At 42.3% G+C, this 25,499-nt stretch overlaps 1 protein-coding gene and 1 pseudogene across 1 annotated transcript in view; one reads left to right on the forward strand and one right to left on the reverse strand.

The window, feature by feature from the left end:
* The window catches only part of LOC126093956 (facilitated trehalose transporter Tret1-like), a 153,757-nt gene that overhangs the window by 5,587 nt on the left and 122,671 nt on the right, over positions 1–25,499 (forward strand). The window contains exon 2 of the mRNA XM_049908762.1: positions 21,001–21,193. Within this exon, the coding sequence (XP_049764719.1) occupies positions 21,001–21,193 (193 nt within the window). The remainder of the gene's footprint in view (positions 1–21,000; positions 21,194–25,499) is intronic.
* On the reverse strand, positions 3,410–3,527 carry LOC126095284 (5S ribosomal RNA; annotated as a pseudogene).

The following is a 25,499-nucleotide window of genomic DNA, read 5'->3' on the forward strand; positions in this document are numbered from 1 at the left end:
TATAATTTTAGAGTGTTACCATTTGGTCTGAATATATCATCAGCCTTCATATGCATGTTGCACTAAGTGCTACGATAACAGCTGCTAGACAAAATCACAGTCTACATCGATGACATTCTAATTACTGCCAAAAGTTGGGAGGTACATAATGAATTATTGAAACAAGTTCTTGAAAAATATGAGAAGAATAATATTAGTGCCAACCTAGACAAGTCCGAATTCGGAAAAGGCGAAATTAAATTTTTAGGGCATCTCACTTCAGCAGAAGGCATCAATCCTGACCCTGACAAACTTGAAGCCATTAGAAATTTCCCACAGCCTTGGACCAAAAATCAGATTAAAGCATTTTTAGGGCTCACCGGATTCTATCGCAAATTTGACAACAATCAGGCACTCAATGCTTAGGCCATGCAGGGATTAACTAAAAAGAATGCCACTTGGGTGTGAGCTAAAGAGTGAGGGGAAGAGTTTCAAAAGATCAAAGACGAATTATCTAACAGTATCGTGTTAGCCCACCAGAATTTAAATGAGCCAATTTTCATTTTTGCAGACAGTTCGGAATATGGTATAGGGGCTCATCTCTGCCAGTTTATTGAAAATAATGGGAAAATAGAAATGACCATATTTTTTGCTAGTACAGTATTGAATAAATGGGAAAGAAAATATTCTGTCACAGAATAGGAGGCTTTGACAGTAGTCTTCGCATTCAAGAAATTTAGATAATGTCGTGGGCAGAAAGGTTAAGGTTTACACGGATCATAAAGCATTATCTTTCCTTATAGATTGCAGACTGAGCCACAACAGATTGACCAGATGGGTCATTGCTCTCCAGGAGTATGATTTCTACTATCGAGTACAATCCTACGGAAAATAACATAGTGGCAGACGACTTATCTAGGTTACCTGTTGGAATGGACAAAGCGGACTTTAATGATTCAGGGGAAAAGGAGGTATCAGTTATGTACCTCAGACAAGTAAAGAATGAGGACAAAATTCGAATCATCCTACAAAACCCAAGAAGGAAACAAAATATGGATGAGGATATTGAGCTTATCAAAGCAGAATGGAGCAGGAATATTAACACTAAAATCAGTAAATATTATACACTCCTGGAAATTGAAATAAGAACACCGTGAATTCATTGTCCCAGGAAGGGGAAACTTTATTGACACATTCCTGGGGTCAGATACATCACATGATCACACTGACAGAACCACAGGCACATAGACACAGGCACAATGTCGGCACTAGTACAGTGTATATCCACCTTTCGCAGCAATGCAGGCTGCTATTCTCCCATGGAGACGATCATAGAGATGCTGGATGTAGTCCTGTGGAACGGCTTGCCATGCCATTTCCACCTGGCGCCTCAGTTGGACCAGCGTTCGTGCTGGACGTGCAGACCGCGTGAGACGACGCTTCATCCAGTCCCAAACATGCTCAATGGGGGAGAGATCCGGAGATCTTGCTGGCCAGGGTAGTTGACTTACACCTTCTAGAGTACGTTGGGTGGCACGGGATACATGCGGACGTGCATTGTCCTGTTGGAACAGCAAGTTCCCTTGCCGGTTTAGGAATGGTAGAACGATGGGTTCGATGACGGTTTGGATGTACCGTGCACTATTCAGTGTCCCCTCGACGATCACCAGTGGTGTACGGCCAGTGTAGGAGATCGCTCCCCACACCATGATGCCGGGTGTTGGCCCTGTGTGCCTCGGTCGTATGCAGTCCTGATTGTGGCGCTCACCTGCACGGCGCCAAACACGCATACGACCATCATTGGCACCAAGGCAGAAGCGACTCTCATCGCTGAAGACGACACGTCTCCATTCGTCCCTCCATTCACGCCTGTCGCGACACCACTGGAGGCGGGCTGCACGATGTTGGGGCGTGAGCGGAAGACGGCCTAACTGTGTGCGGGACCGTAGCCCAGCTTCATGGAGACGGTTGCTATTGGTCCTCGCCGATACCCCAGGAGCAACAGTGTCCCTAATTTGCTGGGAAGTGGCGGTGCGGTCCCCTACGGCACTGCGTAGGATCCTACGGTCTTGGCGTGCATCCGTGCGTCGCTGCGGTCCGGTCCCAGGTCGACGGGCACGTGCACCTTCCGCCGACCACTGGCGACAACATCGATGTACTGTGGAGACCTCACGCCCCACGTGTTGAGCAATTCGGCGGTACGTCCACCCGGCCTCCCGCATGCCCTCTATACGCCCTCGCTCAAAGTCCGTCAACTGCACATACGGTTCACGTCCACGCTGTCGCGGCATGCTACCAGTGTTGAAGACTGCGATGGAGCTCCGTATGCCACGGCAAACTGGCTGACACTGACGGCGGCGGTGCACAAATGCTGCGCAGCTAGCGCCATTCGACGGCCAACACCGCGGTTCCTGGTGTGTCCGCTGTGCCGTGCGTGTGATCATTGCTTGTACAGCCCTCTCGCAGTGTCCGGAGCAAGTATGGTGGGTCTGACACACCGGTGTCAATGTGTTCTTTTTTCCATTTCCAGGAGTGTATCATATATAAAGGGATCTTACATAGGAGAACAGATTCTGAGAAAAATCAATGGAAGGCCTATTGGCCGAAACTGTGTACAGTAACCTAATTTGGGCAATACACTACACGCATGTACACTCTGATGCGAAAAAATGCGCAGATAAGACAAAGAAAAACTGCTACTTCAGCAATATTTAAAAGAGGATCCGGACAGTATTGAAAATGTGCATTAAATGTCAGAAGACAAAGGCGGATAATTCTAGAAATAGAATGGAAAAACATAACATGATCCCGAGCAAAATATTGGAAAAGGTCTGCGTGGATTTATATGGCCTCCGTTCAACGTCACCAGGAGAATATAAATATGTCTTTGTGGTGTTGAATATGTTGTCAAAGCATGTGAAATTATATCCGTTGAGAAAGACCACTAGTAAATCGGTAACAGACAAAATAAAGAACGACTACGTTACCAATCTATTGAAACCCGAGAGAATCATTAGCTATACGTAAAGCAGGTGACTTTAGTATACTGGAAGCGAATGTTGAACGACTTAGATATAAAACCCATTTACATTTCAAAGTACCATCCTCAATCCAACGTGAGCGAGAGAGTTACGAGAGAGCTCAATAGATTATTTAGAACTTACTGCGCTAAGAAAATTATACGTGGGCAGAACATGTGGAAGAAAGAATAATCAATGAGTTGCCTCACTCGACCACAGAAGTACTCTCCGTCCGAACAGGCCATGGAAAACCCAACGGTACCCCACAGGCGTCACTGGATGGGGATATGGAGGGGCATGTAGTCAGCACACAGCTTTCCCGGCCGAATGTCAGTTTACGAGACCGGAGCCGCTACTTCTCAATCAAGTAGCTCCTCAGTTTGCCTCACAAGGGCTGATTGCACTCCGCTTGCCAACAGCGCTCGGCAGATCGGATGGTCACCCATCCAAGTGCTAGCCCAGCCCAACAGCGCTTAACTTCGGTGATCTGACGGGAATCGACGTTACCGCTGCGGCAAGGCCGTTGGCACCACAGAAATACGTCCGGAGGAATTGACGACAGGGGAGAGGTGCCCAGTATTATCGAGAAAATAATTAGCTTTCCATCAAGAGATGAATTATCTACTCAAGAGGAACGTGATCTGGCATTAAAGAGGATAAAGGGAAAGGCGACTAAACGTAAGAGTAAACATGATCAGCAAGTCAGACAGGTATCGTACCAAGTTGATGAACTGGTGCTAATTAAGTCCACACCGAGGTCCTCACAAATCAATTCGGAAACCAAGAAGTTCATTGACACAGTAGAGGAGCTACTGAGAAATTGGAAACTTCGAGTTTTTTCCACATTTGCGGCAAAATTTTCTCATTTCCAAAATTGTTAGTTGTCTTTGAGAACAGGCCAATTTTGGAAATCAAAGGAGAAGGGGGATGTTATTTTGCTAGAAGTCGCCTTGACGCAGCTTGATACACGTGAAGTACGCACTCTTGTCTAGTGCGTACCGGAGAGCCGGACATGTGTATCACATTTCGGAGGTTGGATGGAAATGTTGCCATACAATTAAGAAAGAAAGAGATAGTGTAAATGCATGAATATTTGATTAATAACCAAACAGGATACATTAATGAGAAGTGTCGCCTACCATCACTGTGAGTACTACAGATCTTGCCCTCTGTAGATACAGAGACCAATCTGGGCAAGTGGCATCTCGCAAAAAGCACAATCACGGGCTCGAATTGACAGCTTAACAGCCTACACTGAAGAAGATCCCACGACCGACGAGTTGTCTTCTGTGCAGGGGACACAACTTTAGAAGACAAGTTGGTGGAAAGAACGGTCAGAGACGCATTTTCGATGTCTCCCGCTTCCAGATCTGGCTGCCAAAGGGACGTGTAATTTATAATTTTCCAAACTTAAAAACGTACATGCCACTGTCCCGTATAGAGTTTGAAATAACAAAAATTTGTTAGACTCATCGTTGTTCCATAGGGTGAAACAATTGTTTGAATCCGTTATCTAAACATCTATTCAGCGGCAGTGTTGTAGTTGATACATTCATTGAGAAAGATTCGGAAAAACCACGTATAATCGCGGTCCTTCACATTGTATTTGAAGATAGTTTGTCGCCGTCTAGAACAGATAACATCATCTACACTCGACACGTGAAGTAAAAGGATGAATGTCACTGTCACTGCAGCTGACTACTATCTATAATTGCGTTATCTACCCTCCGTTACCGAGACATCACACGGAAGCTAGAAAGGAAGCATTTTTTTGGAAGAACAGAGCGTTAATTATACTTGTGCAACCATGAGTCCAACCTGGACTGAAGTAGGTAAAGCGTAAAATTGAAGCACTGATCACCATGAAGCAAAGGGTGTACGGCTAAGATATTTCTTTCGTTTTTCACTATTACTAACATTTTAGTACGAACTGATCTAAAATGTAATGTGGAGGAAGTTGGATTGACAGAAATGTGAGCTAGGTCCAACTAGGAGCCTCGTAGAAGGTTAACTTTAACAATCGTTGATCCTCTCCTCACCCTGTGTATTGTTTCTTTACGGAGTCCAACCCACCATTTAGAGAAAGCCTAACCTATGCCTCAGAAAGACGTCACACAAAAAATAAAATACAGATTTTACAAGTTTTACAAAAATGTCATGCACACATCATTCTTCTATTTCGACTGAACTGCTTTTATGGTGTCAGGTGAAGCATTGCGTCACAGAAACGACTTCCAAACCCACAATTAGTAAAAATGTGTGTAGTGTATACCCCAAGAAAGAAAAAATATTACAATCATAATGAATATCTTAACAGGAGATTACATTATTGCTATAACTTTAACGTAATTCAAAAATAAACTGACGGAAAAAACATCGCAACACCAAAAATAATTAACGTAGAGTAATTAAAATTCTGGTCTAGATTTGTCTAACAACGCAAAATCACAAGTTAATTAAAGCGCGAGATAAACCATTTCTAATGTACCCGCCAGGGTAGCCGAGAGCGCTAACGCGCTGCTTCCTGGACTCGGATAGGCGCGCCGGCCCTGGATCGAATCCGCCCGGCGGATTAAGGACGAGGGCCGATGTGCCGGCTAGCCTGGATGTGGTTTTTAGGCGGTTTTCCACATCCCACTAGGTGAATACCGGGCTGGTCCCCACGTTCCGCCTCAGTTACACGGCTCGCAGACGTCTGCACACATTCGCACTATTCCATGGATTACACTCGACGCAGACAGTCGGGGTACACTGATTTCGTCCTGGAGGGTACGGGGTGGCGGCAGGAAGGGTATCCGGCCACCACTTAACCATTAACATGCCAAATCCGATTAACAATGGCAGACCCTGCGTAACTGTGGGACAAGGCTCAAGCGATAGATAGAATAAACCATTTCTAAAGTGTAGGTCATGTGCATTAATATCCGGTGTAACTGTCAGACAGTTGAATGGAAGCATGCAGACATGCATGCATTGTGTTGTACGGTGCCAAATGTCAGTTTGTGGGCTGGAGTTCCATGCCTGTTGCACTTGGTGGGTCAGTGCAAGGACCGTTAATGCTGGTTGTGGATGATACTAGAGTTGTCGTCCGATGATGTCCCATATGTGCTCGACTGGAGACAGATCTGGTGATCCAGCAGGCCAAGAACACGTCGACGCTCTGTAGAGCAGGCTGGGTTACAACAGCGGTATGTGGGCGAGTGTTGTCCTGTTGAAGAACACACCTTGGAATGCTCTTCATGAATCGCAGCAAAAAAAAAAAAAAAAAAAAAAAAAAAAACAGGTCGAATTACCAAACGTACAAATTTGCAGTCAGGATGCGTGGGATAACCACGAGAGTGCTCCTGTTGTCATACGTAACTGTATCCAAGACAATAACTGGAGTGTGTATAGAACGCAGACAGGCTTGCTGCAGACACTCAGCTAGCCTCCTAATCAACACTCGCCCATCACTGGCACCGAGGCAGAACCAGCTTTCATCAGATAATACAATTGCCCTCGATTCTTCTCCCCAATGAGCCTTAGCTTGACACCACTGATGTCACAAATGGCGGTGGTTCGGGGTCAGTGGAATGCAGGCAACAGGGCGTCTTCTTCGGAGCTGTCCTTGAAGTAACCGATTGGTAACAGTTCGCTGTGCCACTATGGCGCCAACTGCTGTTCAAATTGCTGCTGCAGATGGAGCACGACGCGCCAGAGCAAAACGCCGAACGTGAGGGTCTTCCCTGTCGGCAGTGCCACGTGGCTGTGCGGAGCCTGGTCTTCTTGTGACCGTACATTCTCGAGACAACCGTTGCCATCAACCATGTACTATGGCTACAATGCTGCCAAGTCCCTCTGCAATATTGTAGAAGCAGCATCCAGCTTTTCATAGCCCTATCACGTGACCTCTTTCAACTCAGTGAGGTGTTGATAAAAGGGTCTTTCTCGCATTAAATCCATTCTTGACAAACATCAACTCATCATGTTCAGTCTCAAAGGTAACTAACGCTCACAACCGTTACAGCGTGCATTTAAGGCAAATCTGATTTGCATCCCCATAGTGACGCTACTAACTTGGTGGCTGGCGTGAAATTTGGATAGCTACCATCTTTCAGATTACGACAAGTCAAGGACAAGGAGATATATACATATAAGCGCGAGGGATGTACATGTGTATGATAAAACCCTTCCCTAGAAAATTTCCTCCCTTCATATCTCCTCTGTGTTACCTAAGATGTTGTGTCAGTGATCTCATTTGTACTAAGACTGCAGTACACTTGAGGTGCTCAGCTGCTTCCACCGCCCTGAGTGGAATGCATAAATTCTAGTAAATGTTCGCCAACCTGCAGTCTTCTATAGTTGTCCCCTGCGCAGAAAACAGCACGTAGGTCGTGAGGCATTTATCTAAAGACTGTAATAAACTGTTACCGATGGAGTGGTGCATAAATAATTAGATTCTGAATTGGTCCCTTTAAATGGATGCCACCCGCTTGTTATCAGCAGAACACGAAAAACTATACAATTATAGTCCACTTCATAAATCACAAATAATTTCCATTCGTCACATTTTCATTGAAAATAAACGAAATAATGACTTGCGTGTTTGCGTAATTGCTATCACACTAGTTCTCAGTTACACATCCAAAAAACCAAAGACTGCTAACGAAGCTCTTAGCCGATACCGACCACGCCGAACAATATGTCTGTTCTATGAGAGTGCCGACCTAGCTCTTACACTTAAAAGCCATAGATTGCTAATTAAGTCTTAACTGATGCCGACCGTAGCAGACAACATGTTTGTCCTCCGAGATTGCCGAACCATCTTTGGTGTTACAGTTGAACCACCTCGCCCGTTATGTAAGTTAAACGCGACCCGAAAATCTCCGAAGTGATTCATTTGCCTTTCCGTTTGGCAACAGTTTATTATTTTACTTGTACTTAACCTTTTTTAAATAATTAATATTGAGAGATGCTTTTGTATGAAAGGCAAGTAAATACACTTTCTGTTTTTTTCTAATAGCAATAACAGAAATTTCTCATTTTGGCGCGCTACTTCCGAACGCAGTAGCCAATCGCGAAGAAGGGCCACAATGGAGGTTGTCTTTCTCACATACCGAATAAACCATCTGTCACCTGTACCTAACACCACATTACATGTTCGTCCCACTGCTGCCTTCTCGGCTGCTCTAAGAAGAGATTCTCGTAGCTGAATATGAACGCTGTAAAGCCAGAAATGTTACATATCCCCAACCTTCCAAGATTTCCAAAAGCTGCGATGTTGCCGCAGTCAAAAATCAGTTTTGGAAATAATCCTATTTTTACTCAAATTTGTATAAATTTTTCTGTTATCTCCTAAGAGCCAACCATTCCACTAGACTTGTGATTCGTCATTATTTTTCAAAACTTGGACGTGCTTCATATTGTCACTTCTCAAATTATTGATTAATTTATATAATAATAAACTTAATTTTCACTTACTGTGCAGTGCATTTAAAATATCAGCACTAAGATATTTTGCATTTACATTCTGAAATTCCATGGATAATATGTGATTATAACAAATTTATTTGCAGAAAGTCTTAACATAAACGGACCTCCAGTGTCCTCGTTAAGCACGACCTACTTTACTGGGCGATAGCTAGAACGCAATTTTCTGCTTACCTCTGGAGTTGGAAAAAAAAAAGGTTGTACACTGTACATATTTGAAAAGGCGGCGAAACCAGTTCCTTAGTCTCAGACCCTACCAAGACGTGGAAAGTTAATAGGAAATGCGAAATTTCTGAAATGGTGCGGCTCTATCTATGCGACGATCAAGGATATCAGCTCTCTTATGGCTCTGTGTATCACTCTGTCGAGGATCTCAGGACCTTTACGACAGAAAATAGCGATAGCGTTCCTAGCCTAGCAACGGAAAGTTAAGTCATTCAGTACACCTTGTTAGACGCATCACTCCATGGGAGAAGTAAAGGTCTGACACTGATGTAATACGAACGGTCAACAGCTAGTGTCTCACCTGTCGGTTATTACATGAGGAAGGCGGTGGAGAACTTTCGCTCAACTACACAGCCCGTGAATTCCATAGTTAATGGGGGTTAAGACCAGCTGGTGCTGTCATATATTACACACGTTTGTATCTCAGAGAGTTAACAAAGAACTGACACTTTCTTTCGGTGAAGATAGTGTTTGTGTACGTGTTATCGTCACGCAATACTGTTTCTAAATACTAAAATGTATAGAAATATTTATTCAGCAATAAATCTGCATATAGATGAATACATCGAGGTAGTGTCTTAATGCACTATTTGTTTCATTTTTAGAACTTTTGCGTAGAACTTTTAATAGCTGGAATTTTCTTTGATGGTCAAATAATGATTCTTAAACCGAACCCAGAATGATACCCCGTCTGTCCAAAATGTTTTGAGACTGGGTTAATAAAAAATTGAAAAAAGTTAAAATGATGGTTTTAATGCTTCATGTGTTCTACTAAGTCTTCCCGTACTAGAGCACAACGCACAGAACGGTAGTACAACCATGTGAAACTATCAAAAAAGCCCTTCTTTGCGACATTGTTCTACTCGCTCGTCACACTGGCTTGTTTTGTGATAGATTTGGATTGAGAATACGAAGTCTAGACACCCGTGATGACTGTCTCTATAAAAAAATTATCCGCATTCTGCATTTCAGTCAAGTTTCTACAGGCGTCCAGGCGTCGTAGTTTTTATTTGGGAGTCAAGGTACGCGGGACAGGCTTTATACACACTTTTCCCTTCTTGAAAATATCTTGGAGAATGCCTTTATGATTTAGCTATGTTGCTCTATTGCGATATGTGACGCAATAATGTTGACAATACTGCCGCACGTGCACTACTTAACACCGCCTATTAGCCGTACGCCAATCAATTTTTTTTCAATTGTCAGTTCATTTTGCCACCGTAGTTACCGCGCTGACGTCGCTTGTACGATAGGTATAAAATCAGTCAAGGAACTTTCTGGAACCATCTCCTTGAGAGGAGGAAGGGGAGAGGGAGATGAAGGAGAGAAATGAGTTGAAGAATGATTGACGGGAGGAGATAGAGGAGGGATTGGGAAGTGGAGACGGGCGGGAGATGGAAGAAATTGGAAAGGGAAGGAGAGAGGGAGAGGGCGAGGATGAGGGAGAAGGAGAGCCAGCGTGAGAGGGCATAAGAGCTGTCAAGTTTAGTTTCACTGCGACTTGGCTGCCTGATACTGTAAGCCGAGATTTATTTGTCGACACTGTGGTGCAGCTTACCTGCACGGGGGTCAACTACATGTTTTCCAGGAGATTGACTTTTCGTGGCCCTTGAAGCTTTCTGTATTTGTACTAGTTCTGAAAACTAATTTTCTATTTTCGTTTTCCATTTTCCATGTCCAGTTCACCCTATAGACAGGTAGATTGGATGGAATTGCAAACGAGGTCGCTTACAATTATGGTCTCCGTTCTGTGACAGTTTGAACCTATGTCGCTTGTTATTTTCTGGACGATACATATGCGTGGGTTTGTGTTGCTTTCATTGTAAATGTTCCGATTCCAATCTCAAAATTTTTACTGCTACTGTGTGGATTAGAATCTTTGTTTTCGTTTCCTTCCTGCGCATATATTATAATGCACTAAATATTTCCACGAAAATGATCCTAGTGTCCAATACATTTTTCGAAGGTGGTGCCCCTCAGCTTGTAAAAGAATTAACAACAAGAGCGGCTGGTAAAATTTCGTTATTGAACAGTAATTTTCCGTCCGCGGACCGTCATCAAGTCATCAAAACATTTACATCATCGCACTAGGCGACGTGAAATCAATGCCATCAAGTAATAAAGTCGCCGTATTCGCCACTGTTACTATCTGACAACAAAGACGAATTCATGAATTTTGTTATTTAACTCCATTGATTTTACGTCGCTTAATAAGATATTGTTAATGCTTTATGAAACTAATGTTGGTCCGCAGACCGAACCTAGTCATCAACTAAGGAAATTTTATCAGTAATTATCGGAGATAAAAGAGAGGAAAAAATTGTTAGGGATGGATAGGGACTGTGCCTGTTGTGTACGGATTCAGTGGGAATTGGCCACCGTCCGTAAACAGCTAGAAGCTGTGTGTTGGCCGTGGTAGACAGGCTCCAGGCTGTTGCCCTGGGCCGCAGTGACACTGGGACACCCCGGGCGAGCGCTTTGGCTCTTCTGGAACCTGTAGCATCGCCTGGGATCTCTGATGCCACTGCGCCCTCGGATTCTGACATCCCTGCCGGTCGACACTTGCCTGACGGTGATTGGCGAACCGTAGTTGGGTCGCGAATCCCTGGGCGGAAGGCGAAAGTTGGTGCTGTAGCCTTACGCCTCTGTAACAGGTTTGAGGTGCTGCCCATTGCTGAAAGTACTTCTGAACCAGCAAGGGCGGCCTCGCCTGTTGCGGCAGTGGCCAGTCTTCCTGAAAGGTCCGGACAAGCGCAGAGGGTGGGTTTACTTGTCATTGGGAGCTCCAATGTTAGGCTGGTGATGGAGCCCCTTGGGGATATGGCAGCTAAGGACGGGAAGAAAGCCAATATGCACTCCGTCTGCATACCGGGGGGGTCATCCAAGATGCGGAAAGGGTCCTTGAAGAAAATGACTTATTGATACATAACCAACACGGATTCAGAAAATATCTTTCTTGTGCAACACCCAGCTCTTTTTCCCATGAAGTAATAAGTGCTGTCGACAAGGGATCTCAGATCGATTCCATATTCCTAGATTTAAAGAAGGCTTTTGATGCCGTTCCTCACAAGCGACTACTAACCAGATTGCGTGCATATAGAGTATCGTCTCAGTTGTATGACTGGATTCGTGGTTACCTCTCAGAGAGGTCACAGTTCGTAGTGATAGACGGTAAATCATCGAGTAGAACAGAAGTGATATCTGGCGTTCCGCGAGGCAGTGTCATAGGCACCATGCTGATCCTGATTTAAATAAATGATCTAGGTGATAATCTGAGCAGCCATGAATTGTACAGGGTGCAGCCAACTGCAGGTCGTGGCTCATGTCGGCACTAACGATGTGTGTCGCTATGGATCGGAAGAGATTCTCTCTGATTTCCGGCGGCTATCTGAATTGGTGAAGACTGCCAGTCTCGCGAGATGAAGGCAGAGCTCACCAACTGCAGCATCGTCGACAGGACCGATTGTGGGTCTTTGGTACAGCGCCGAGTCTGTATCAAAGGCTCAGACGGTTCTGCGACCGTGTAGGCTGCAGATTCCTCGACTTGCGTCATAGGGTGGTGAGGTTTCGGGTTCCGCTAAATAGGTCAGGTGTCCACTACACACAGGAGGTGGCTACATGGGTAGCAGGGGCTATGTGGCGTGGACTAGGCGGTTTTTAGGTTAGACAGTCTTGGGAACGATCAAAAAGGGCTCCAGTCTCAAAGGGTACAGGGCAAGGAAACGACGAGAAATGACCAAGCAACAGTCGGTATTGTAGTAGTAAATTGTCGTAGATGTGTTGGAAAGGTACCAGAGCTTCAAGCGCTGATAGAAATCACTAAAGCAGAAATCGTTATAGGAACAGAAAGCTGGCTAAAGCCGGAGATAACTTCTGTCGAAATTTTTACAGAGGCGCAAACCGTGTTAAGAAAGGATAGATTAAATAAAGGGGGTGGTGGTGTGTTTGTGTCTCTTGGTAGTAGTTTATCTTGTAGTGAAGTTGAAATAGACAGTTCCTGCGAATTACTATGGGTAGAGGTTATACTCGACAGCCGTACCAAAATAATAATTGGCTCCTACCGATCCCCCGACTCAGATGATGTAATAGCTGAACGGTTCAAAGAAAACTTGAATCTCATTACAAATAAGTACCCCACTAATACAGTTATAATGGCGGAGACTTCAATCTACCCTCGATTTGTTGGCGAAAATACATGTTCAAAGCCGGTGGTAGACTGAAAACATCTTCCGAAATTGTACTAAATGCTTTCTCTGAGAATTACTTGGAACAATTGGTTCATGAGCCCCCACGAATTGTAAATGGTTGCGAAAAAACATTTGACTTCTTAGCCACAAATAACCCTGATCTAACAGAGAGCGTCACGACGGATACAGGGATTAGTGAACACTAGGTCATTGTAGCGAGGCTCAAAACCATATCAACCAAAACCACTGAGTCCCCATTCCTTCCAAGCTAATTATGTAGGTGTAGACCAGATATGGCTCAAATTCAAACATAAAGTATCGACAGCAATAGATAGATTCATACCGCATAAGTTAATAAGAGACGGGACTGATCCACCATGGTACACAAAACACGTCAGAACACTGTTGCAGCCGGCCGCAGTGGCCGTGCGGTTCTAGTCGCTTCAGTCCGGAATCCCGCGACTGCTACGGTCGCAGGTTCGAATCCTGCCTCGGGCATGGATGTGTGTGATGTCCTTAGGTTAGTTAGGTTTAAGTAGTTCTAAGTTCTAGGGCACTGATGACCTCAGATGTTAAGTCCAATAGTGCTCAGAGCCATTTGAACCATTTTTTTTAAACATGTTGCAGAAGCAGCGAAAATCGCATGCCAAATTCAGAAGAACGCAAAATCCCCAAGACTGGTTAAGTTTCACGAAAACTAGAAGTTTAGCGCGGACGTCAATGCGAGACGCTTCTAATAATTTCCACAATGAAACATTGTCTCAAAATATGGTAGAAAACCCAAAGAGATTCTGGTCGTATGTAAAGTACACCAATGGCAAAAAGCAGTCAATACGGTCACTGGGCGATAGCGATGGAAATGCTACCGCTGATGGTGCCACTAAAGCGGAGTTACTAAATACAGTTTAGTTACCAAATACAGTTAGCATGAGTGACATAAAAGTAGATATTTTAGGTGTTGCGAAACAATTCAAATCACTTAAGAAAGGCAAGTCTTCCGGTCCAGATAGTTTCCCAATCAGGTTCCTCTTAGAGAATGCAGACACAATAACGCCTTTCTTAGCAATCATATACAACCGCTCACATGACGAAAGGTCTGCTCCCAAAGACTGGAAAGTAGCACAGGTCACACCAATATTCAAGAAAGGAAATAGGGTAACCCATTGAATTATAGACCCATATCACTGACCTCAATTTGCAGTAGGATTTTGGAGCATATACTGTACTCGAACATTATGAATCACCTTGAAGAAAATGACTTATTGATACATAACCAACACGGATTCAGAAAATATCTTTCTTGTGCAACACCCAGCTCTTTATTCCCATGAAGTAATAAGTGCTGTCGACAAGGGATCTCAGATCGATTCCATATTCCTAGATTTAAAGAAGGCTTTTGATGCCGTTCCTCACAAGCGACTACTAACCAGATTGCGTACATATAGAGTATCGTCTCAGCTGCATGACTGGATTCGTAGTTACCTCTCAGAGTGGTCGCAGTTCGTAGTGATTGAAGGTAAATCATCGAATAGAACAGATGTGATATCTGGCGTTCCGCGAGGTAGTGTCATAGGCACTATGCTGATCCTGATTTAAATAAATGATCTAGGTGATAATCTGAGCAGCCCCTTTACATTGTTTGCAGATGACGCTGTAATTTAGCGTCTAGTAAAATCATCAAACGATCAATTCCAATTACAAAATGATCTAGAGAGAATTTCTGTATGGTGCGAAAAGTGGTAATTAGTACTAAACAAAGAAAAGTGCAAGGTCATCCACACGGGTACTAAAAGAAATCCGATAAATTTTGGGTACACGATAAATCGCACAAATTTAAGGGCTGTCAATTCGACTAAATACCTAGGAATTACAATTAAGAGCAACTTAAATTGGAAAGACCACATAGATAACATTGTGGGTAAGGCGAAACAGAGACTGCGCTTTGTTGGCAGAACTCTTAGAAGCTGCGACGAACCCACTAAAGAGACAGCCTACATTACACTTGTCCGTTCTCTGCTACCTTACCAGGTAAGATTGACGGAGAACATCGAAAAAGTGCAAAGAAGGGCAGCTCGTTTCGTGTTATCGCGCAATAGGGGTAAGAGTATCACTGATATGATACGCGAGTTGGGGTGGCAGTCACTGAAACAAAGGCGGATTTCTTTGCGGCGAGATCTATTTACTAAATTTCAATCACCAACTTTCTCCTCCGAATGCGTAAATATTTTGTTGACACCCACCTTCGTAGGGAGAAATGATCATCATAACAAAATAAGAGAAAACAGAGCTCGAACGGAAAGATTTAGGTATTCCTTTTTCCCACACGCCATTCGAGAGTGGAATGGTAGAGAAGTTGTATGAAAATGGTTCGATGAACCCTCTGCCAGGCACTTAAGTGTGAATTGCAGAGTAACCATGTAGATGCAGATGTAGACCGGGACGTTCTTGGAACCTAGTTTCATCTAGAATAGTTCCTACTAAACATACGCAGCACAGGACGTGTCAAGTCGCCAGGTGGGCTTATTATGCGTTATGAGGCAAATTTGTTGGAGTCTTTAGGACCTAAAACAGCTGCAGAAGCTACCGTGGAGTCTTTGAACTGCACCAATACTGTTGTTGAGCACTTATACCCCAAATCGCTCAACACACTGACATTTTCCAATAAAATTTTATTTCACGGCACCAGGATAGTGCTATATTGGTTTAAGGAGTATCACAGTTATTTAGAATTCATGCCTTCTCTACCAAATCCACCGGAGGGCGCCCCTATTTTCGCATCTAGGTATGATCGAGCAGCACCTCGCGGCGTTACCCACAACACTATGCAGTGACTGCCAGCAGTTCTTTTATGTACCAAAGGTGAAACAACGTTCTGCTTAATGTTCTAAGTGACCAGTACGAATAGACACAAACAGCAAATTTTAGGAAAGCCGAAACTGGAGGAAAAGAGACCCATGCATCATGGGAGTAGAACTTCAATGAGATCCACAGAATGGAAATTTCTGTGACAGATGCTTTAGTAATTAGATCCAGTGTGTACTGTATGAAAGAAACTCTTACTGCTGGCGAATTGCTGTGCATGTATTATACGAATACAGCTGTTCGCGCTACAGTTCTCCAAGCGAATATCTTACTCTGGTGCCAGTGTCTAGGATCTAGCTTCAACGTTAACGCGGCGTAGGAGATTCCGTAACTGGCGCCAGCTATTGCTCGGTACACGTTATGGAAATTCATAGCGTTGACTACCCATTTTTCAGATTACGATTTACTTTCGTAATAGTTCTTGTATACCATGCATTGTTATCTTACACCTAAAAGCAAAACACACGATCCTTGTTGGCACTTATATCGGCACAGTCGCATTGTCAACATTGATTTATTAAGGAAGATTGGGGTTAGGAGAGATCATGTAGGAAATCGACGGTGTCCTTTTTAAAGAAGCCAACCCGGCATGTGCGTTCAGTGATGAAAGGAAAACACTGAAAACCTAATCTCGAAGGTTCGACCTGTATCTGAACCACTGCCCTTTCCAATGCAAGGTCAGTGTCTTACGACAGCACCACCCTGCTTTGTGGTGTGGCATTACGTGTCGATCACTTTATAAATATCGTAGTTAGGTTCTCTATCGGCTCCATTAATCAAAATCGGTCGTGCAACGAATATAACATTGGCTTGCAGGTGATATTGTCAAAATAAAGCCACTAGATAGCTATCAGGATGGAGGGACATTTAAAATTGGTAGGGTGTTGGGTGGTGTTTTGTATAGTGGGGGAAAGAGGAACTTTTAGATTATTTATTGATTTATAGTAATCTTTCCTCTGAACTGCACTGTTCAGTAACACACGTGAAACTATAATTTCAGTAAAATTTCGTAAACCACAAACACATCATCTGACAATGTTTCCGTATTGAAGTTAAAAGTTCGTACCCATGTGCAGAAATGATACTGTTTCTTGAAGCAGCACTTTGACAGCTTTTCTCGGGAACATCAATAACCAGTCTTGAATGGTGGTAGATTACTGACGAAACGCTAGTGGTCTTATCAGTAATCAGCAGTATTGAGAGATAAGTAATCAGCCGAACCAGTTGGCTTCTTCAAGATGGATTACTTAACGATAATTCAAAACGGAAATCACAGCAGCCAGCAAAAACCAGTGAAGTGACTTATTCTTTAGCGAGCTTCCAATATTTGATCTGGTTAATTGTTGGGTGTTCCTCTTAGGTAACAAGTGTTAGACCCAACACACGCCACGTTACTGATATGGACGAACGATACCTGCGATATCTCATATCAGCTGAAGCGCAAACACGATTTCTGGCTCTGGCCAGATTGAACCAGTTTCAGCATCGATTACGCTGCCAAAACCACAGACACAATTATGATTAGTCTCTGTTTCTGTCTTGTGTAAAACGATGTATTTTAACTGCATATCTAAAGTATTCGTACATGAGCTCACTTTTAAAATCTATTAGGAGTCTAGTTAAGATTAGTACAAAATTCGTTAAGTCTTACCATTTCAGACATAATTCATTTTGGCTAAGTACTGAGTTGAAATAGTTTATTTATAGTACGATATAACTTTAGGAAATTAGTTGACAATACGCAGAATCTCGACTTTTTCTCATGTGCTATGAGGAAAACCGTAAGTGATTATGAAGAGACCAAGAGATAGGAAAGAGAGTACAACGCTCGGACACTGTAATATTTTTGGGAGAAATGACATTTCAGCCGTTAAGGAAACGTATGTCACGGATAAAATTATTTTTAAAATGTTTTATTGTTGGGCACAATTACATACATTTTTAAAAGGAAATAAACGGTATATGACGGTCACTTGCCATCATTAGATCATGAGAGGAAGTAGCAGTTCTCTTGCAAGCACATTAATAAGCAAACACTGAAGTCAGTTATCGTTCTGAAAAGCTACGAGTATTACTTGAATCTATGTATATGTTTTCGTAGTGTAATATAGCGACTAACATTTATGTTGTGAAACGGCTACCAGCTACTAAACTGATTCACAAATCCAAATCATTTATTATTTTTCCCTAGAAGCAAATATTACAATTAAAATCGACCTAGTATAGTATTGCTGCTACGTGGAAGGGTAATAAGTACATGGATCATAGATTTGTCTTTCTGCTTTTATAAGTTAAGCCACTTCCTTTATATAAATCACTAACCTTGTAATGTTCTCTTATTAAAATGTTAATGGTGTTTGTTTGTTAATAAATATGAAATGCGTAATGTTTGTATTATGTGATTTTACTGTGTGATGTGTTGTTGAGCAAATGGTGCGCTTGATCTGTTTTACTGTAATCCAAAAGAATTAAACAACGTAATCTGGAAAACCAATGCGCAATGCCCATAATGAAATCAATGACTTTGAAATTTATCCTGTCTCGAGAGCACCGAGTTCTATGGCACTCTACAACAAACAAATAAAATTCCCTGTGCAAATAAATTAAACAATGAAATAAATTTTCCTTACCTCCAAAGTCGCAACAGATGTAATCTTGGTATTCGGTCTCTCCACAGTGGGCATAGAAAACATTCAATCTTGACACAGCGAAGTGCGATACCAGCCTTAAAATACCTTCATAAAAATATTATCTATAGTTTGGCTGATAAATGACTAACGTTGAAAATGTTCAATGACAATACTGGACGTAGGTTCAGTGCTGTGAAATGCTGCCCACTTTGAAACTGTTACAAAGATTAATACTTTTATGATTCTCGTACAGTAATATTTTTTGATTCTATTTGAAAAATTAGTTCTTCAAGAAAAATATTCATTGAATTTAAATAGACATGAGATAGGACAGGATGAGGTACTGATAAGGGGATATGCTAAAACCGAATGCTTCAGTTTGAAAATATTACAAATATTACAAATCGGATATGCCTAATGAACCTATATATTAAATCAGATGGAAAATACTTGATTCCTACATTCAAGGATCAGTATTCTAAAATTCAGCGAAATCCACATTCCGTCGCTGCATACTTAAAATTAAGAAATATAAAATTTCATTACCTTACAAATTTGTTCCAGTTGCTTTTCCTCTGAGTTACAGTATCAATTCATTATTCCTCTCTAATTGCCATGGGCGTAGGTCAATATTTGTTAACGATCAGTATCACTTCAATTTTTTATAATCTCGTAACCTTACAAATTAATAACACCCACTTTACACTTTCATAGACATAACCATGACCTAACATTTACTGGGTCTGTGTGAGCACAAACAATATCATACATTACTTCATTTTATAAAAATTGTGTTGTATTGCGTCCATAGACCAGCAACTAAATTCTCACAGCTAGCCACTAGCTTTAAGTTCAAAAATGTCCAAATGTGTGTGAAATCTTATGGGACTTAACTGCTAAGGTCATCAGTCCCTAAGCTTACACACTACGTAACCTAAATTATCCTAAGGACAAACACGCACACCCGTGCCCGAGGGAGGACTCGAACCTCCGCCGGGACCAGCCGCACAGTCAATGACTGCAGCGCCCCAGACCACTCGGTAGCTTTAAGTCTTACATCCTACCTACGACAGAGTGCAACGGCAACTTGCTACTACGCTCCTACTTACAATGGATTCTGCCACTCAGACAATATCTTTGGTTCAGTGGTGTCAAAGATACAATCTCTTCTACGTATCGTAACCGTTTCAGCTCATTTTTCATGAATTATATTACAAAATCTGGCTCCACGTAGAAGTGGGCCCCTCATAATCTGTAACATTTATGCTCTCGTTTTACAGTAGGGTGCCGCTGTACCCAAATTTTGGTACAGTTGTGCAGCAATTCATCTTATTAACGTATTGCACAAATCTGAGAATAGTGTAATGTCCCGGTCCATACTAGGTCGCTATGCTTCGGGACGGGTGAGAGAAATGTTGATGGAGAGGGCAGATTCACGCTGGGACGTGCATTGAAACAGTGGTATCATTGTCAGAAGTTTATTCGAGCAGCCTTATACAGCACACTGTCCGGTCTCAGAGCCAGCAGTTCACGTGTACCAGTTAAAATCTTCCCGATATTGTCTAGAAAACCTCCTACCAAATCCCCTTGGTTATGAACTACACGATTCAGTTATTCCAAAAAATACCTAGATGTATTCTTTCTTCTGTAATGATACACGAACCCTCCCTGGCAATCCCCAAAGGCTTGATAGCCCTGCAACTTCTCATTCACCATCACACCCGTTCTAGCAACCCCCACTAACTTTAAATGAGTTACATTTAACACATGTCTGCTTAATAAATGTCTGTACCCTAAGTTCGTGACTGTGTGCAAAGTATCAAAAGAGACAAAAACATCTTCCCTAGACATACTAAAAAAAGGGGCTACTACCGAGGCAGTAGTAGTATCAACGATGGGTGGAGACACGCACGAAATTATCCGTTCCCTACTTTCACCATTTAAACTATCTACTTCCCCATTCAGAGCTTTATTATCAGCCTGCTACATCAGCAAAAAATCTGAGTCGTCTCCTGTATTGTTGCACTAGTACCGACAGATATTTTGCTCATTACTGCCACCAGAAGCAGACAATAGCCGGCCGCGGTGGCCGGGCGGTTCTAGGCGCTTCAGTCCGGAACCACGCTGCTGCTACGGTCGCAGGTTCGAATCGTGCCTCGGGCATGGATGTGTGTGAAGTCCATAGGTTAATTTGGTTTCAGTAGTTCTAAGTTCAGGGGACTGATGACCTCAGCTGTTAAGTCCCATAGTGCTTACAACCATTTGAACAAGCAGACAATAAACCCAAACGGAAAGGGAAGGAAAGGAAAAACACAACCAGACAGAGCCAAAAGCTTAGCCTGCACTTGTTTGAATTCTTGTGCCGATTGTCAGTGCTGCTGTATCCTCTCCATTCTGCCAAGCTTTGGTCCATCATCACAGCTTCCAACAGTTTTTCTGACACCAAATGTAATGCCGTTGTTAGAAAGGTTACCTGCTGGAGATGAGCGGATGTGTAAACAGTGCACACAGCTAACGAATCGCGGAAACCCTGTATTAACAATTACAAACAAAAGGAGAGAAGTGTGTCTGCGGCAAGGCAGACAGCAGGTGACAGGTGATGAGCCTCTGACCCGAGCGTGCTGGCAGGTGCTGACACCCGCGTTCTTCAAGGACGACGGCGTACGGCTTTCTGCTACCTCTGCGTGGCTTCTGGCGATTCCGGCTACATCAAGAGGGCAGGGACGGCGACTGGTGGCCAAGAATGGGCAGCGGGCAGCTCCAGGTGTCGACCACCGACTCCACATACTGGGAAGCGACGGCTCCAACTGTGCGTCGTTGGGTGAGTAAGTTTAAAGATGTTGAGGCGGGAACATCTGTTCTGCGTGACAAACAAAGAGTTGGACGTCCTGTGACAGCGTGTAACGCCGGAAATGCATATCCTCCTATTTCCATCTATTGTACTATTATTTTTTTTCCTTGCTTTGTTACCTCAAGATATGACATTTCTGTCTCTTTGTATATTGTAATTGTTTTACTGTTTGTATATATAGATTTATACATTTATGTCGATGTATAATTGGTTTGTTTCGTAAATATTATTTGTATTTTTACGCTGGGTCTTGCCTAGGGAAAACTGCTATCGAACGATTACATCGATAGGTCGTGTGAAGAATCAAAGTGTGTAGGATCTTTGGTAGTGTTAACTCTGCCGCGTGAAGCGCGGGCAGAGAGAGGGGGTCTGGCTGGAGTAGCGAGTGGAGCAGGTGCGTTGTGTGAAGCTCCCGCGTGTTGCCGCGCTTTCGGGGTTTGGCAGCATGTAATTGCGATCGACTTGCGATGATAGTTTCTGATATGGTGTCGCGGACGGGAAACATTAACTAGCGCACATCAAGAGCCCGTTTCGTCTGGTGACCGTGTCGAGAAGAAGGCGCGCCAACATCCAGCTTCTGCAACAGCGACGACCGACAATGAGTGACTGTCGCCACCTCCTCGACCGACGGCTTCAAACCTTCAATCAACCGACGAGGAAGACTGGACGCACGTAAAGTTTTAGAACTGTATGGCAGACCTCAGCATTTCAAACTTCAAATCACAAAATTACAGCAACGTAGCATGAACCTTTGTTGCTCATTGTCCCAATTGCATTACCAAGCAGGGTCCCTTCCTTTTCCGGAATGAACCCGAGTGTCATTGAAATTCAAACGCCAGCATTAAAGTAATATTCTATTTCACTGCTTTAATTTCAAATTTCAATTAAGGTATTCATAGCTGGCTACGATATTTAGATTACACTAGCACAAATTATGAGTGCGAGTTTTGTTACCATATTTTAGCTTACCTGTGACTGCAGCTCAGCTTGGTACGTACTAAATTTTACTATTGTTAATTGTTCAGAATCATTTAATTCAAGTTCAAAGTTAAATCTCTTATTTCTAAATTGCGTAGATTCAAGTAGCTTTTGAAATGATTGTTGAGGTAGTCCAAGACTAACCGTATTTTACTGAATTTCGATGTGCTTCAGAAAGAAAGCTCACTATTAACTTCAGTCACTAAATTAACTTTCGATTTTCCAGTTTTATTAATTCTTTTGCTAAATTAAGTCAGAGTGTAGCGAAATTTATTACTTCTGACAAACTTTCAGTTTTCACACTACACGTGTCAACCTTCAGTTGCCACACTTCTAGTGCTAATTATATGTGTAATAACCTTTCTTTTTCAGTTACTATAGTAATTGTCCTTAGGACTGGCGACCGTAATTTTCCCCAAACCTCAAATACCTAATTACCGCTAGTTGACGTCACGGCCGCACATTTACTTTCTTTATTAACTTTACCCCTTTTCAAAATTAATTTCCACCTGTTTCATTAGCATTTTTCCTTTCATTTAGATGTAACCCTTTCCTCCCCCTTTACCGACAGATTAACTTCGGTGACGATTGCTTTTCCCAAATTTCCATTAGGTACACGTGGTTTCATTTTTTACGGTCATTAAAGTCGATAAGTGAGGGGGAGGTTACAAGCAACCACCGAGTTTCACAAGAAAAATGTTGACAGACTGATTCAAGACAATTGTCGTGTCACTCAGAGAGAAAATGCAAGCACTATCTGCATTTCACAAGAATGTGTGGGTCACATTATTGCTTTGCTTGGCTATCGGAAGATCTGTGCACGATGGGCACCCCGGAAAACGACTCCTGAAATGAAAGCACACAATCCTGAAATCTTCCAGGAACGTGCTCGCAGTACTCACATCAATACAATCACCATAATCTGCTTTCATTCTCTGATGAGTCTCCTTTGGGGTGACACCTTCTGCTGTCAAGAATTCAATGACTGCACGTTGTTTAAATCGCATTGACCGACCGTCTGCGCTGGGTTCCATATTTCACACTGTAACATCACAACCGTTCAATGCTAAGGCTTCCCGCCAACTGGTGCTGTAGAGAAGAGGCTACGGAACAAGTCAGTACCTGCCACATACTAATGCTGCCAACTGTTGAAGACTTACGAAGGTGGAGGCAATACTTTTTAGTCAACCCTCGTACCAGACGAAGCAATATTCCTTAACATGAAACTTCCTAGCAGATTAAAACTAACTGCTAGACCGAGACTCGAAACCAGGACCTTTGCCTTTCGTGGGCAAGTGCTCTACAAAATGAGCTTGCCCGACCATGACTCACAACGCATTCTGTTCCGTCAGTACCTCATCTCACTCTGCTATAGAGTGAAAAGTTCATTCTCTGAAGGTAAGTTTTCCCAAAATAATAATCACATATAGTATTAGGAACTCTTTGTGTAAACACCACTGAAGGCATCAGAGTGTCTTCGAAAAAGGAAAGATACGAGTACATAATAGCCGCAATAATGATTGAAAAGTATTTTCATATTCAAGCAGTACTAAAAGAAAAGTTAAAAAAACTATTCTGTATCGCGCACGTCTTGTCAGAAAATGACAGGTCGAGCATCTAATCGACTTTATTTTCTTACTCTCACTAACGAGCACTAGGCCTTCATATAACTGATCAGACTCATTTCGTTAGAGAAAACGTTGTTCCAATTATGGCCAAATCTTCTGGTAGCAGTTTTCCCTTACGTGTAATGCGAATGTCTGACGTGATAGTTTCTAGTAAATATTCTCATTCACATCCTCCGCTCAGCTCTCTGGAATTAGGCTGAAAGAATCGAGCTCTGTAATGGGCTTACTCATTAGGAATCGAAAATAAAAAATAAAAGAAATAATAACTATGTTGTAAGTTTACACTAGCAACCTATTTTTTGTAGGATATAATTTAAAGTACAAGAATGATTCAGTCGTAGTAACAAATAATACTTATTATTCCGTTATTTAAAGTAATCAATAAACTTATTAAAACACCTGATTGATTCAGATTAGTGTGTATCACAAGTCGACGATCATAATTTATCGAATGCATTAAGATTCGTATTGCTCTTTTTCCCCTTAGTTTCTGAATTTTATGTTACTTGCTTCTGACATTTACTTCAGGCAACATCTAAGACCATTTTAAAAATTCGAATACTCACCATCGACGCTATTTTAGCCTCTACAGTACAGTGCCAATGTACAATACTCACAGTGACTGAGAACAAAACTATTAATATCGGCTGCAGTCGTTCAGGAGTGTAGATTGTAGGGAGTACATTAACTCCAGTTTGATTTCGCGTCACGAAGCTGATCAGGCGACAAAGATAAGTGCCCCAGCTGTCGCCCACGAGTACAGATATAATCAGTTAACGACACATAGAAAATAAGCGTGAGATTCTCGTTGAACTAGAATAATATTTTCAATTCTTTATCTTTTATCTTCTATCTTGAACTAACTGCGTCAGAAGCTATTAAGTTACTTAACATACATGACACGAATACAGCTTCCTTAATTATTGAACCAAAATTATTGTCCTGTAAACATGCAACTAAAAAACACTAAGTTAAAAGAATTAATGATATTGTAATTACATTTAGCTGTACTAATATTTCACTTATTAACTGCGCCCCTTTTTTCTGAGGAAGCTGTTTGTGTAACAGATTCACAATGTCATATCTCAACGACATCCAGAACTTTCTTCTTTCTTCTGACCTGTTAATATTACTTTCATCACTTACATACATTTTACTTATCAGAAATTTCAAATCGCGTTGTAAATTAGCTCAGATACATCACTGAAACTATTACGACTCTTTGTAATCGGTTAAGAACGTTTCGGAGTCAATAGGGTTATATCATTTAACATACTGTGGTGTTAAACTCAGAATTAAAGATCGCTTGTTCTCACTTTATAGTACTTAAATTATTCTCTCTGTGTAGGCTTGTATCGCATCCAATCGCGTCCCATAACGAGCTTTATTAAATTCAGGTTTTATTATTCTTATTAATCCGAAATAAAACTCTAGCCATTATGACGAGTTAATAAGTAATACTGTCTGTCAGACAATCGCCATCATTGCTTCCTCGATGTACAGATTGAAGAGTAGGGGCGAAAGGCTACAGCCTTGTCTTACATCCTTCTTAATACGAGCACCTCGTTCTTGATCGTCCACTCTTATTATTCCCTCTTGGTTGTTGTACATATTGTATATGACCCGTCTCTCCCTATAGCTTACCCCTACTTTTTTCAGAATCTCGAACA

This window comes from Schistocerca cancellata, chromosome 1 (genome assembly GCF_023864275.1).
Source record: "Schistocerca cancellata isolate TAMUIC-IGC-003103 chromosome 1, iqSchCanc2.1, whole genome shotgun sequence".
NCBI classification, from domain to species: Eukaryota; Metazoa; Arthropoda; class Insecta; order Orthoptera; family Acrididae; genus Schistocerca; species Schistocerca cancellata.